The sequence below is a fragment of the Callospermophilus lateralis genome, chromosome 10 (assembly GCF_048772815.1).
Source record: "Callospermophilus lateralis isolate mCalLat2 chromosome 10, mCalLat2.hap1, whole genome shotgun sequence".
NCBI lineage: Eukaryota > Metazoa > Chordata > Mammalia > Rodentia > Sciuridae > Callospermophilus > Callospermophilus lateralis.
In genome coordinates this window covers 56,062,354-56,077,387 of record NC_135314.1, presented here as the reverse complement: position 1 = coordinate 56,077,387, position 15,034 = coordinate 56,062,354, and the positions used below count along the sequence as shown (strand labels likewise).

The 15,034-nt window shown below is 52.5% G+C and overlaps 1 protein-coding gene across 5 annotated transcripts in view; it reads right to left on the bottom strand.

The window, feature by feature from the left end:
• Window positions 1–258: 258 nt before the first annotated feature.
• The window catches only part of Sema5b (semaphorin 5B), a 37,413-nt gene continuing 22,637 nt past the window's right edge, over window positions 259–15,034 (bottom strand). For 2 of the 5 annotated variants that reach the window (XM_076867854.2, XM_076867855.2), the window contains exons 7-21: window positions 14,434–14,719; window positions 12,000–12,135; window positions 10,618–10,825; window positions 10,306–10,513; window positions 5,049–5,166; window positions 4,715–4,896; window positions 3,549–3,692; window positions 3,205–3,352; window positions 2,851–3,076; window positions 2,478–2,696; window positions 1,878–2,048; window positions 1,629–1,778; window positions 1,246–1,290; window positions 645–850; window positions 259–417 (exon numbers count right to left, since the gene is read on the bottom strand). In XM_076867854.2, coding sequence (XP_076723969.2) covers window positions 259–417; window positions 645–850; window positions 1,246–1,290; window positions 1,629–1,778; window positions 1,878–2,048; window positions 2,478–2,696; window positions 2,851–3,076; window positions 3,205–3,352; window positions 3,549–3,692; window positions 4,715–4,896; window positions 5,049–5,166; window positions 10,306–10,513; window positions 10,618–10,825; window positions 12,000–12,135; window positions 14,434–14,719 — 2,606 coding nt within the window. The remainder of the gene's footprint in view (window positions 418–644; window positions 851–1,245; window positions 1,291–1,628; window positions 1,779–1,877; window positions 2,049–2,477; window positions 2,697–2,850; window positions 3,077–3,204; window positions 3,353–3,548; window positions 3,693–4,714; window positions 4,897–5,048; window positions 5,167–10,305; window positions 10,514–10,617; window positions 10,826–11,999; window positions 12,136–14,433; window positions 14,720–15,034) is intronic. The other 3 variants (XM_076867858.2, XM_076867856.2, XM_076867857.2) reach the window with 3 other exon arrangements.

The window sequence follows — 15,034 nt, the reverse complement described above, 5'->3', positions numbered from 1 at the left end:
ATCATGATGGTGGTCACAAGAAGGCCATGAGAGACCTGGGCTAAGCTGGATCTGCAGCCATGTGCCGGCCCTGAAGCCAGCCCTCTCCCCCATGGTCACCGCCAGCCAGAGCTCTCTGAAGCCAGATTGGATCCCCACAGGCCAGGCAACAAGTTCTTGGCCTAGTGCAGAGGGAGAAAACCAAAGTGGCTCCACGGTCCCATCTCCACTGCTCTGTGCCTTGGGAAGGCAAGGAGCCCAAGTCCCAGGATGGTAGGATCAGCTGTTGGGGAAGCACCGCTGTCCAGGTGAGGCCTCAGGCCGGAAGCTGGGCTTGTTCAGCGGGCTGGGGTAGTAGGTGGTCGTGTATACATTGGTCTGCTGTAGTGGGTAGAAGTTGGCTCTGTCATCAGGGATCAGGTTATTTTTGTTCAGGGTCTGTGGGAAGAAGAAATCAGAGAGAAAGGGGTTAGGGGAGAAGTAGGGAAGGGAACAGGCCAGGGCCCGGGGTCCAGGAGTCAGCTGGTAAAGAAACGTTCCAGATGCTGAGGCAGTGCTCCTTCATGCCAACATGCCCCCCACTGCCCACCCCGTCATGCCCAGCTCAAGGACAGGACCACTGTTCCCTTTACCCTGGCTTCTGCTACTACCAGAAGGCTCCGCACCTTGAACTCCATGGGAGTGTATTTCTCATTTTTGGGGGTGCCCCCACCCTTGTAGTGCAGGTGATTGGGGGTGGCAGGATGGACGAGTGTGGACTCCTGAGACTGGCGCTGGCAGTGCTGACAAGACAGGTACACCGCCAAGGTCAGGAGCCCAGAGCCCAGGAAGCAGGAAACGCCGGTGGCCACCAGGTGGATAAGATTGAACCCTGGAGAAGGACAGGCAGGTGGTAAGAAAAGGACCACTGTGAAGAAGAGAGATTCCTGACTATCTCCTGAGAGTGGAAATAGCAATAAGAGGCTCTGGGACACAAGAAAGAAAGGATTTTGAGGCCAGAGCCAAAGGAAAGAGGGGAGCCTCTTCCCCAGGAAAACCTGTGGCTTGAGTCAGACATGGCAACCAGAAGATCGGGGGATGGATAACTTTCTTAGGTATAGACTGATGATGGCCTCCCAGATAAGGAGCATGGCTGGATCTACCCAGATCTCCTGAACACAGCCTTGAAGTAGTGGGCCTGACTTTCTGAAGTGGGAGGTAGGAAGAATCCAGGCTTTGGAGTGGGGAGGAGGAATAGAAGTATGTGTCATGAGTGGCTCCTTTTACCTCCACAGCTGGCGGCCTCCTCCACACTGGAGGCAGGCAGGATTACTGCAGGAAGACAAGTGGAGAAAGTGTTAGGGCAAAGTGGAGAGAGGCAGGCTCCCTCCTGGGCTGGGTGTGGCTCTGGGAGGACCCCTGGGTCAGCACTAAAGTGCAGGAATGGGCCTCCCTTTGCCACTCCACAGACCTCTTCTCCACAAGGGCTGGCCTATTCACTAGCTATGTAGTGCCAGAGCCCTAGGTGTGTGCACCAGGCAAGAGGTGAGTCTCTGGGTGTTTCATCTTGCTCCAGGACACACCCCAGCCCAGGACACAGTCGTCAGACTGGGAACTTGGGAGCTTGGGGCAAGAAAGGCTGGTCTGAAGGTTTTGGCACAAGAACCTACCAGGAATTTCGCTGTAGGGACAGGGGCGACTCTGGCTGCTGTTTCCAGCACAGGCATTGGGCCCTGGAACAAGCTCCTCACAGTGCCGGCTTCGGCTTTGGGCTCCATCTTCCGTGCATATACCCCACTCAGACCAGGGTGACCAGCCTTCTGTGGGTTGTTTGGGACGCAGTTGAGTGCCCCAGGAACCACTGCTGGGGATCAGAGGCTCCATGGTGCTCCCCAACCCCAGCCAGATGCACCCAGTACCTGGGCAGGCCTGTGTGGCACATAGTGCCTCCTCCGTGTGCAGCCCGAGACAGATGTCCTCACCTGGAGAGGGAGCAGGGCTGGTGCAGGAACGTGTGCGCTGATAGTGGCCCCCACCGCAGGAGGCTGAGCATTGGGACCACGAGGTCCAGCAGGACCAGGCACCCCGCACTGCAAGTGGATGGCATGTGTGAGGGAGGCACAGAGGCACCCCGGGCCACAATGACCTCCACCTCCACCTCCACCTCTACCCCACCCTATCCCCACTCAACAGGACACTCTTAGGGCACACATGTGGCAGGGAAAATGCAGGCAGTAGCAGAGACAACTCAGGGGAGAGAAACCAGCTCCACCTTATCTGGATAACCAATTAGGGGAGAGAAAAAAGTGAGGCTGGGTAAGAAAAGGCCCCACTTCACTGAAGTATCCTCTATATTCATGGACAAAGCAAAAAATACTCTAGTGGCCCTTGCACAGGATTGGCAGAAAAAAGAAGTGACCCGGGGCATAGGGTTCCTGGGTAGTCCTGAGCCTCCAGGGCCACGGGTTTCCCTGGTGGAGGATTTCGATACGCCTAAAAGGCTCCTTCCTCAAGATTACCTGGGCAAGCCTGCGGGTTGCAGTCCTGGTACTCAGCGGCGTCGCCCACGCAGGGCAGGCCTCCATTCCGGGGCTCAGGGTTGGTGCACGTTCTCTTGCGCACGCGAAAGCCCAGCTCGCAGTCCCGGGAGCAGGACGACCAGGGGCCCCAGGCAGCCCAGCCCCCGCTCAGCGAGTGTGGGGACGTGCTCCCGCTGCGCAGGAGATCCTCCACCAGGGCTGGGGAGGGCGCGGGCCTCAGCGATGCGGGCGCCGGCAACCGGGCCACCCGCTCCCGTCCCCGGGCCTTCCCCGGGCTCCCGCTCCCAGCCTCCCCGACCCGCCCCCGATGCTCCGCGGGCCGGGAGGTGGAGCGGAGGGCGCGGGGTTGTACCGTCGGTGTCGCAGGCTCCGGAGCCGTCCGCTGGGCAGGTCCTCGTCTCAGTCCTCCTCCTGCCAAGCTGCAGGCCGTGGGGGTCTGGCAGGGGAGCGCGGCACGTGAAGCGGAAGCGCTGCTCCTGCCGCGCCCCGCCCTGCGTCACGTTCACGGGCAGCCAAGGGGTCCACGGGGTGTTGCGACGAACTTCTGGACAGCCCTCGGGGTTGCAGGTTTTGAATTCCTTTGGAATCAGGGTGGTTTCAGAGCCCTGCAGCCCCCAGGCCTGCCCTGCCCTGGGGTTCCAGGCCCCGCGGCCTACCCACGCCCCTCACCCCTCGCCCGGGCCTTCACCCCTCGCCCGGCCCTCACCACGCCACAGCCTGGGCAGGAGTTGCCATTCTCGCAGGCCCGACGCCGCGACTGCACACCGCCCCCGCAGTTGTTGCTGCACTTGCTCCAGGAGCCCCAGGAGGCCCAGAAGATGGGCACTGGGCAAGGGGTGTTTTCATTGCAGAACCTGGGGAAGAGGGGGAGGAGTCATCACCCTAAGGAGGGGTGCTGCCACCCCTGACAAGGTGTCACTTGGGAGATTGGCAAGGAAGAGAGTACCCTGGGGTCACCCAGAAATTCCAGGCCACTTTGTAGCAGGCCCAGAAAGTGTGGGACCTCAGGGCAGTCGGTCTTCTGATCTCCCTGACATTCCGCTAGCTCACCGCTCCTCCCGGCCCTTGCCCACGCAGATGCGGCCCCCGTGTCGGGGCGCAGGGTTGCTGCAACTTCGCTGGCGGACCTGGAAGCCGATCCCACAGGATGTGCTGCACTGTGCCCATGAAGACCACGGGGTCCATGCCCCATTCCTGGTGGAGTGACATGGGACAGAAACAGATGCACCTCTTGAGTCCTAGCTACTTAGATGTGGTTCACATCTGGTCAGATGGAATTTGTATTTTCATCAGGAGGGACCAGATGGTGACAGAAAATATCAGCTCTTAACCAGGCTGATACCCATTCATCCGTTTCTTCATTCATGCCACAAACATGTACTGAGAACCTTCTATAACCTGGATCCTACCCATGGAGGCCAAAGGACACACTCTGTAAGAAGGTCCCAGACACCATTCCCATCTGCAATTGTCCTTTCACCCTTCTTGATTGGTCAGTCCTTGCACTCCAACCCAAAATCTCACCCCTGTTCTGCACTCACATGCTTGGCTCCAACCTCAGACACTACTCACTATTGTCCAGTGATCACTGGGCTCCTTATCTTTCAAGTAAGCTGGACAACTGTATTCCTACCTCTTGAGGTTGCTGTGAGCCGTTAAATTAGTGAACATATATGAAATAGTTATTTTAAGAGTGCCCAAAATAATAGGTTCATTATTATAACCATTTTATGGAGTCCCCAGATACCAGGCAGTTGCAAGCTCTTTACATACATTATCTCCTATAACCTTCTCCACAACCCTTCATGAGGTACTGTAACCCTCACTTAGAGAAACTCAGAGTGGTTAGGTGGCCGGCCAAGGTCACATCTCTAGACCATATAGTCCAGGATTGCCCCCATCTCATCCTGTCCCTCAAGTTTGGGATAGCAATACCCACTGAGGCTAACCTGTCTGGGAGGGAGTCCCATGCCTGAGCAGCCTTCCTCTTTGCATCAAGAGACCCCACAAGGTAAAAACTTCCCTCCCACTGTTGTGGAAAATTCCCCAGAGTTTGTGTTTCCTGCCTCAGAGATTAGTCATCTGTTCAGTTCCTGACACTGCCCTGCAGAGGTTTTTGTCCCTTAGTGCAAACAGTTGGGTGGGGATGCCCCTTATCTCCCATTCTTTCCACCCAAGTCGAAGGCTGACACTATGCAAGATCTCTCCTTTCATACCTGGAGCAGTTGGCGATGTGGATAGCTGGACCCAGGCAGTTGAGGCCCCCACAGCGGGGCCGGGGGGAGTCACAGGATCGGGCCCGGCACTGGCAAGAGCCTGAGTTGTCTCCATCTAAATGCTCACATGGTTGCCATGGTGACCATGGACCAAAGCCCCCATCCCTTGTCACATTCCGCACCTGCAGACTCACAGAAGGGGAAGGACCCCTGTCACAGGAGGCAGGAGCAGGAAGGTTTGAGATCCCAGGGCACTTGGGGAATACTGATGGGAGTCAAAGTCTAGATTGAGGGACGAGGGCTGAGGTGGAGGGGGGCACAAAGGGGTTCTCACAGGACAGGCTGTGATGTTCTGGGTCCAGAGGCTCATGTTGGAACTGTCCTCCAGTGTGCTGCAACGTTGCTGCTTCCCATCCCAGCCGCAGTATGGGTCCCGTGCCCCCAGGCATGCCCTGCCAGACGGAGGTGCTGACACTTAGGTCCACTGACTTCCCAGCCTCAGTTGCATCTCAAGAATATGCCTGGACAACCCCCCCCCTCCCCAGCACCTCTTTCCATGCAGTTCCTTCCTTGATATTTAGTAAATTCACTGTGCACTCTGTGTCAGGCATCCTTTTAAGCACTTTATGAGCATGAATTAATTTAATGCAACAACTCAGTGATGCAGGCCAATTACCACCCCCACGTTGTATAGAGGAAGCCCAGAGAAGTGACCACGAACTTAAACTCTCCAGAGGCTGCACACTTAACCAAGAGACTGTACTACTTTCCTTGAGGACAGGTGCTTCATATTCCCCATATAGGGCTGCAGGAACAGACATGGGTAATAAAATCCAAAAAGGTGGTGTCTCCTGTGAGATGCTCTAAGACAGAGAAGACCTTATAGTGTTCTTGACCCTGGCTCACAAGAGAACTACACAAGGTGCTTTTTGAAAATACTGGTACTGGAGCCCATCCCAAACAGGAATCTCTATGAAGGGGTGGCTTTTAAAAGCTCCCTGGCCAATTCTATAGTAAGCCCAACTGAGCATCAGGACCCATACACAACTTTTTTGTTGTACAAAGGAGAGGGGAAAAGAGGTGACCACACATATTATTCATGGTGGAGTTGAGACCATGCTTCCCAACCACACTCCTCTCTTCATACTCCTGCCTCCCAGCTGCAGATTACGTCTAATTTCACACACTAAGTGAACATGGATCCATCCTTCAAAACACTGCTCAGAGTCAGGGAATACCTGGGTGTAGTCCAGGGGCACCTGGAGCTCTTCAATGGCAGAAAGCAGAGTTCAGGGTTTTAGCATCACAAGAAGGTGCTCGGCTGCCAGGAAGGACAGCTCCCCCTTCCCTGGCCCCAGGGCAAGTCTCTAGCAGTGGCCCAGGAAAGATAATGGTTCCCACATCCATGTGTGTCCCAGATGCTTCCACTTCTCATATCCTAGGGTTCCTTTCTTCCTTTTCTTCTGAATTATTCAAGGCAATGTATCCTTTACATTTTTTAGCAAGAATTTTAAATTCCTGCTAGTAGGACTTCAAGGAGTAGAAAAAAAGAGACTATGAGGATTATGGAGTCAGGATTTGCTGTCCATTAGCATGTAAAGAGAGTATAAGATCCTGGATCCAGAAAGAAGTTCCTTCCAAACCCCCAGAGAGCTCACTCCAACCTGTGGCTTTGAGACTCTGCTCCCTGGCTGACATTTGGACCAAAAACACTGCTAGCAAATTCAACTGATCAGCACTCAGTCAAGCCTTTGCCAGTTTATTTCCCTTAGCCTCCAAAGGCAGTGACAAACTTGAGAGGCAGCTGACATGACACTTTATAACTAAATAAGTTAACTGGGCAAAAAAGAATTAGCCATGATTTGTGATGAGTAATAATAATAAGATTCTCTTCATCAAAAAAACAAATATCTCCCAGCAGAGAAAATGACCAAGGGCAAAAAATTTTGAATAGGCTTATATAAGACAAAAGCAAATGATTCTGTAGGAACCCAGCGTGTCTCCTGCTACTTCTTCCTCTAGGGTCTCACCACTTTTAGAGCAGTAGTTCCCAAGCCTTGACTGCAAATTGGAATTTCCTGAGCATCTTTTAAAATGCTTAAGCAAACAAAACAAGCCTGCCTGAATCTGGGCCCTTTAGACTGGAAGAGGCCCAGGCATTAGACTCTTTTAAACTCCCCAGGTGATTGCAATGAATAGCCATGGAATAGCCTGAACTGCTGGTCCAGGCGCACTTTTGTCAGAGCCCAAAATGAAGTGCCTTGTTTTTCCAATCCCTGACAATAGGAAATGAAGGAAAGAAAAAGTAGAGTAGGCGCTGCCCCAGCCTGCCCCTGCCCAGGCCCTCTCACCCTCTCGGTCTTTCCTTTCTCTGTAGTCTCAGAGAAGAAAGGGAGACCACAGGAACAGCAGCCTGCTCTACCCCTGCCCCTGCTCCTGGCAGCCTATGGGCCTTTGAGATGCCCCAGGGACCAGGGCCTGAGGTCTTTTCCTGTGGAAACTAAACAGAATGACTGCCTCCTTGGCTTAGGTAGATCCACATTCACTGTTTTTGGCCAAAGGCCACTTTAAAGCTGACAGAACAGAGGACATTCTTTTAAGAAAAAGCTCCAAGCAGAAGAGAGTTGAAGCGTGTCTCTGACTGTAGAAAGGGGAGGTGATTTAGAGTTCTTTTCATAAAAGGAGCCATCAGGCCAGTAATGTGTCACCACGCCTTCTTTACTGCACCATCTCCAGCAGCCATTGCAAAAGGGAACAGGTTCATTGCATGGGCTCACAGGCAGGACAGAGATGGATGGTGGACATTGTAAGCAATCAGATTCTAGCTCCTCTAGCAATAGGCGCCCGGGGGGAGCTGTCCAAGGTAGAAACGGCACCCTGAGGCTGTGAGCAAGTGGTCGATACTTAAGTCTGTAGAGGAATGGGGCCTGGCCCGGAGAAGATGCCCTCCAAGTGTGGGCCTCTCCTGCCCTCACAGAGCAGGCTGAGGGGACCTGTGAATGAGCTTGGGTGGAGGATCCCCTCTCCCAAGGGCAGGGAGAAAGGCCTGCCAGAAGGAGGAAGGAGTCATAGACTCCCACATTCTTCCTGCTCCTCCTCATGTGAGTCCTGGTCCTCTCTGGCCAGTCCCCTGTCTTGGCTGTGCCCCGTGGGGCTGAGATTTTCCCACCAGCACCTCTGCTTACCCCTCTCATCCTCCTGCTAGTCTTGGAAGGAATAAGGAAACAAGCATGAAATAGTGATCCTAGGACACAGTAAAACCCTGTGATATGCACCCCATGATAGCGCACATTCGGATAAACTGTGATTGGCACCCAGACATCTGGAGTGCACAGTCTGGTGGCTGCATGTCCTTGCTTGGGTCATTTTATTAACCTTGCAGTAATATGAATTGCTTTTTATAGTTTCTGGACCAAACTTAGAGTTTTATGCCATGGTTTTCACCATATACTTCAAGGACTTCTATCCCAAACTCAGGAAACAGATAGGACAGCAACGTCCAACTCCAAACTGATTGTCTGCCATGTTCTCCAGGATAGGAGTGCATCAGGCCCCATGCACAACCTCCCCATCTCCTCAAAGAAGAGCATGAGTGGGGAAATGGCCCAGCACATTCCCTTCCTCTTTCCACTGCAGACCCCAGACTTTAACCCACACAGAAAGTGGGTTAGAGCCACACTAGTTCACTGGGGACGTCCATCTGTCCCATGACGGTGCTGCTCACTCCTGTCTGATCCATCCTTGTAAAACACCTTTCTGGGCAGCCTGAGGCTCCACCCCCTGTTCCATGACCACCTCAGTGCCCACAGCCACAGGATTCAAGCCCAAATCCTCCCTTGACGTTCTCAGCTGGCCTCAATCCACTTTTCAGTCCAATTTCTCACATCTCTCCTGCACCAACCTCATTTTAGGCCAAATAATTAGCCAGCAGAAAGATCAGTCCTGTGCGGAAGGCCATTTTGTGCCTTCAACTGGGTGAGGAGGATTCCTGGTGGAACATAAAAAATACTGGGGCACTGGGTTTGTGTTGTGGGATTTACAACCTCTTGGAGAACAAAGTGCGTGTGAAAAGTTTAATAACACAAGCGTTAAGAACACAAGAGATGGGGGAATGCTTTTAAGCGAGTGACTTTTCACTCAAGGCCAGCGTCACAGACTCAATATCACATATTCAACATCACAGATTCTAAGACTTCAGAGAGCCCAGGAGGTTGGGGCTGGGGGACTCCTAAATGAGATTAGGGAGGCCAAAAAACAAGAATAAATGTACTAGCCACCACTTATGATTTTTCTAAACTAGGCACTTCATGAACACCAGTCTCAATCCTTATAACAACTCTGCATCATGCACTCCATCAAATTTCCTGCCATTTTCCTGATGAGAGAGTCAGGGCTCAAAAAGGTTAAGTGACCTACTACAGATCATACAATCAGTAGGTGATGGAGCCGTGATGGATCTCCAGGTGTGTCTAACTCCATCACAAATCCTTCCTAATACATCATTCTCTCTCCATATGACAGAGAAGGGCTGGGGTTCCTCTCCCTACCCAGATATCCAGAGCTTTGAGTGAAGCAAGTATTGCAGGCCCGTTCATCTTGTTTCCTCTCACACCAGCAGTTCTGCAAAGTGCCCTGAACATGGCCGGACTTGGTAAATATGTGCTCTTTGGCTGATAGAGCCATGTGTGAGGGGCTTGGGGAGCCTGAGTCTGACCACTGCCCCCCCGCTCCTTGGCTGCTTTCTCATGGCCATGCAGCCTCTATCCAGCTTCCAGCACACTCCACCAGGACTGGAGAACAACCCTTGGCAGCACAGATACCATTTGTCTCCCAAATCTCAAGGACAGATGGCAGAGCTAGGAGGACTCTCTGTTGCAAAGGCCACAGAAAGTCCATGTGGCTGAGGCTATGCCAAGTCTTGATGCTCTCAAAAAAGAGGCTATGCACCCCAGGACAGCTTCACTTGGTTGGAGTCTGGAATGCATTTCTATTTAGCTTCAATTTTCCCCTTAGAACTGATGGCACTGTTGCCACATCTTTGACTCCACTTGAAGCTATGGAGACCCAATCTCAGAAGCAGTGGGAAGCCAAGGGGAACTCCTCCAGGTGGTTTCTTACTTCCACCCACCACACCAGCCCTCTCTTCCTGTTCTAGGGAAGGAAGAGGGGTGAAGACTTGAGCTGACTCAAAGCATTATCTCCCATCTGCACCCACATCTGGGCGATAAGTACTGTGGTTTCAAAGATAAAGGTCTCTCTCTGAACTGCAGGGACTAAGAATAAATCAAGTGATTTAGATGGCTGATGGGCTCTAACCATGGGGTTGCCAACAGGGACAACAACATCCACCACAATTTGGGAAACAACTGCTTCCCGCAGTCAGTGATCGTCTTTTATGCAGTTATCCCAATTAACCCCCACAAGTTATTTTACAAGGTGGAAACTAAAGTACAGAAAGGTTAAGTAACTTGTCCAAAGGCACACACTGAAGACCTTGGAGATGCGATCGTAGATGGCCCAGACTCCCTTCTTAGCGCCACCTCCGAGGTGTGACTGGGGGGCCACCTCCCTCCTTCCCGCTGCTGGCTTACCCCTGGCTGCGGTAGGCGGCGCACCTCTCCAGAGGGACCCGCAGGACACCGTCGCTCAGCCCCACAAAAAGCGCTCGGGCGCTGTGCAGGATTCGCAGGCTGCGCAGGGGCTCATGTCGCCCGGGAGGCAGCACGTGCAGCTCCTCCAGATAACAGCCGCGGAGGCCGCGGCTCACGGTGGACAGCGCCTTCAAGATGGTGCCTGACTCTGAGGGTCCAGAGGAAGGTGACCTTGAAGGATGGGGAACCTCGTAGCCCAGCCCTGCAACCACCTCCCCCATTTGCAGCCCAGGATGGGCGCGGCCAGCTCACCTGTGCCGATGTAGAGCACATGGTAGAGCGTGTCCTTGGCCTGTACGAGGTCCACCACGAGGTGTGAGAAGCGCACACTGTCTTGAGTGACACAGGGCTCAGGTGTCACTGGCTGCACGGCCTCACTCATCAGGAACAGGCGCTGGGCATCCTGCAGGCTGCGCTCTGTGAGGTTCTCGTTGGGGCCCGTCTCTGGCAGGGTGCCACACTGTCTCAAGGAACCAAGCAGCCAGGTCACATGTACCCAGCCCTGCCACAGGGCTGCCAAGATACTGTCTCCACACTCTTCCTCAGTGTAATCCAGGTGTGTTCCCAGCAGATACTAATTCTCCAACACTCACCCACCCACCCCAGTCCCCGCCCTGCCCAGCCCCGGGTGACACCATTGAACCTATTATTGCTGCTGGGTCCCCTGACCCCTTTCCTGGGAAGAATGCCTCTTCTTTGGAACTAAGAGAAAATGAAGCTGGGAAATTGGTGAAGGAGGAACCAGAGAAAGGAGGAAGGCCAAGAGGTCTGAACCGTCTCTAAAGAAATCATTTGAGTGTGAACACGTGTCCTGTGATTTTATGCTTTCATAGGTGCCTCTCCATCACATTAGGCCAAGCTTTATTTTCTCTCTTCTAAATCTCCACTAAAGTTCTTATGCCTTCTAATTCGAGCTAAAAGGAAACCACCTTTTATTAAGCACCTACTACCTTCCAGGCATATCAACCTTTGCACATATCTATGAGGCATTTCTATAATGGCATTATTTCTAGTTACAGATAAGGAAAAAGAAACTCAAGGAGGTTGAGTGATCTACCCAAAGTCACACAGAGACAGGCTAGATCTGGGTCAGGAGCATTGGACTGCAAAGCCTGAGGTCTTTCCCTGCTCCACACCATACCTGGGGCAGGGAGTTGGATGGACATGAAAGTCAACCATCAGTAGAGGCTAACCTGCCCACTTGTTTCCTCTTTTAATGACAGGATGGGGGATGACCAACTATCCATGACTGGCCCTTACCCACTCCAGCACTCAGAGACTCTGTAGGCCTACATACCCATGATAGACACTCTATGAACACACCCTAGCTCCAAATTCTGGCTGCAGTTTGCTTGTGTAGTGCTCTCCTAGCCCCTGACACTTTGTAGAGCTGAGGTCCCACACCCTGCCTCTTGGGGGCAGGGTGAGAAGTGGTTCAGAGCAGGTCCCCTCGCTCTACCTCTCACCCATTCTCCCCTTCTTACACACAGTCTGAGAGGTTACCCTCTTGTTAGGGAACCATCACAGACCCCGATGATGGATATAGATCAGCAGAGACAGGGCTGGTGCTTGTCTGGGGTAAGCAGTTGGGTATTAGCTGGTAGTCTGGTGGGGGAAGCAGGGAGAGGTTGTACCTGAAAATTGGGGATGGGGTTGGCAATGGGGAGCCAGGCAGCCCTGGGATTCTCTTGATATCGAAACGGGCCATTGAAAGCCTGGGAGATGGCACTGAGGTTAAAGGCGCAGACAGCAGAAGCGGCGATGCTGTTTCTGAAAGACAAGAGACGGTGGGAAACTGTCCTCCCTGTAGACCCTAGCACCCTCCTGAAGTCACGCAGCCAGCTGTCATGCCTAATCCCCTGGGCTTCGGAAGAACCTAGGATGAGCCTGGTGACTTCTGCAGCTTGGGGGTGTCACAGAAGGAGACGTGGTCCTCACACCCAGCAACCCCTGGGGAAGGTTCCATTGACAAGAAGCACTGGTGGGTCCCTCTGGGCTACCTCCTCATCCCGTTCCCTTATCCAGTGGGAGGTGAAAGGACAGTGGTTTTAAAATGTTAGTCCCTGGCCCACAGTATAAAACATATTTTACATCACATCTTGCTATAATACCCACATCTATGTTAAAGTTTCATGGAATAATACTAATCCACACTAAATATGTTATATTGAGCATTTTTATTTCATTCTATTCTGCTTTTTTTTTGGGGGGGGGGCAGGTACCAGGGATTGAACTCAGAGGCATTCGACCACTGAGCCACATCCCCAGCCCTATTTTGTATTTTATTTAGAGACAGGGTCTCACTGAGTTGCTTAGCACCTCACTTTTGCTGAGGCTGGCTTTGAACTCATGATCCTCCTGCTTCAGTCACCCGAGCTGCTGTGATTACAGGCGTGCACCACCTCACCCAGCATCTGCTTTATTTATTTATTAAATAGCTGGTTACCAAGCCACTGTGACACCCTGAGACAAATGATCTCTAAGACCCTTTCAGTCCCAGAATCACAGATATCTGTGAGCATGGGGTGAACAATACAGAGATGACATCACTACACCAACCTGTCCACTTCTAATCTCTGCACTTGGTCCCTGTCCCAAATGTGTCTATGTCCTTCCACCTCTGCCTGGTTCTAGCTGTCTTCCTGGTGGTCTCCCTATAACCTTTGTAGGCTCCTAATTCATTTGGCTTGCAAGTGCCAGAGCAAGCATTTCAAAAATGCACATTCAACTTTCTCCTGGATTGCCTCAAACTCTACAGTAACTTCTTGTCCTTAGGATAAAGATCGCAACCCTTAGTCTCCAAGGCCCTTAGGACAGAATCATCCCTGTCCTACCCCTCTAGCCTCCTCTCTTGTCTTTCTCCCCTTCACTCTCAAAGAACCTGCCACACTGTTCTCTCCTCAATTCTAAAACATTTCTTCCCATCCCAAAACTTTATATGCATTATTCCCTGGGGCTGGAATGGTCTTCTCATCCCATCACTTCCTGTTACTTCCTACAGGAAGTCTTCCCTAGTGCCGCCTTACCTGCTGTTAAAGGCATTGCTGCATATTGCTCGTACCCTTTGGAGCCCAATATCCCTATTCAAATTGATTTATTTAATATACATTACGGAGCCACCCCTGCCTGTGCTCACTGGGACAAGCCTCTGGCATGGAGGATACACACAATAAATAAACTATTTACAATCCACACTGACATTGCCATTTTTTCTTGATGCATCTCCAGCTGCTCATGGCTACTCACTCTCCAGTGATGAGAGCGTGTCCAGTCCTGGTCAGCCAGTGAGAGCTGTGCTATATGCCTGTCCTCCTGCCTCCGATTGGGTGGCCTCTCTACCTTTGTCCCTGCTTATTCCCTCAGACTGTCATTTCTGTGGCTAGCCTGGTCCCCATGCAAGGCCTGCTACCTTGCAAGCAGAAACTGCTCTGTGGCTGCCAGGTTTCTGACATCCTTACAGAGAACCCTGCACAGCATCCACTACAGCAAATATTGGCCTTGGTCTGGTACCATTCATCACTCTCTGTGAAAACTACCTGATCTGTTAGTGTCTCCTGGGAGGAGGAGGAGGGTCTCACGATCTCTGTAAGGTCACCCTTCCTCACACCAAAGGAAGCAAAAGGGACTCCAAATCCCAGACTGTGGTTTTCAGTGCAGTTTAGAAAGAAAGTGATGGCGGGATTGTCAGGACACACTGCTGGCTGATTTAGCAAAGTCATGGAGTCCTAAGGTGAGAGGGGCCATGGAGAATCCCTGCTGAGCCTCATCAAAGGCAGGATTTTTTTCTTTCATCACCAGCAAGTTCTCCCTCCATGAGTCATGCTCCAGCTCCTCTTGCTTTCTGCACGTCTGGCCCAAACCTGCCCTTTTCAGCAACCCAGACCAAGGGCTAACCACTCCAGAGGCAGCAAACCACAGAATCCTCAGAGGACCAGGTGCAGCCACCCCACCTTACACATGAAGAGACAAGGACTCCAAGGGGCCTGTCTGAGCCCACCACACTGCAGAGTCAGGCCAGAGCTAGGCCCTGACATTGCAGGCAAGGGGCGGCAAGGGGCAGGGACTCACACGTTGGTGGTGAAGACCCCGTAGATGAGGTCCTGCTCTGGCAGGTGGAAGGCACTCTGCAGCTCATTGTAGTAGAAGGGGACCTCGCCCGGGCGGGAGCAATTGAGCCGTGCCTTCATGAATGTGGTCCAGGTGTCCTCCAGCAGGAAGCGGCCCCCCACGTCATTCTTGCACACGCGGGCCACCCGAGAGTACACGGTGCGCCCACAGTCATGCTCCACCGCGTTCTCCCGCAGGAAGAAGTATGCAAACAGACCAATGTCATAGGCTGCCACAAAGTTTGGCTCTGAGGAATGAGGGGAGAGGAACAGGGGTGGCTGAGGCCACAGGAAAGAAGAGGGCAGAGTTGGGAAGACTCACCTACTTTGGTGTTCCCAGATGGGCATCCTGACACTATCCTCCCACCAGCTTGGTGACCCAAGGGTTCTAATAATCTTGTTTCCACATCCAGTACAAAGCACAGCCATAATAATAGCTGTACAGTGGGTGCCAGTCAATATTCTAAGAACTTCATGTGGACTAACCCATTTAATTCTCATTATGATTTATGAGTAAGTATGAGAATTATCCCTATATTACACATGAGAATAACATGGTACAG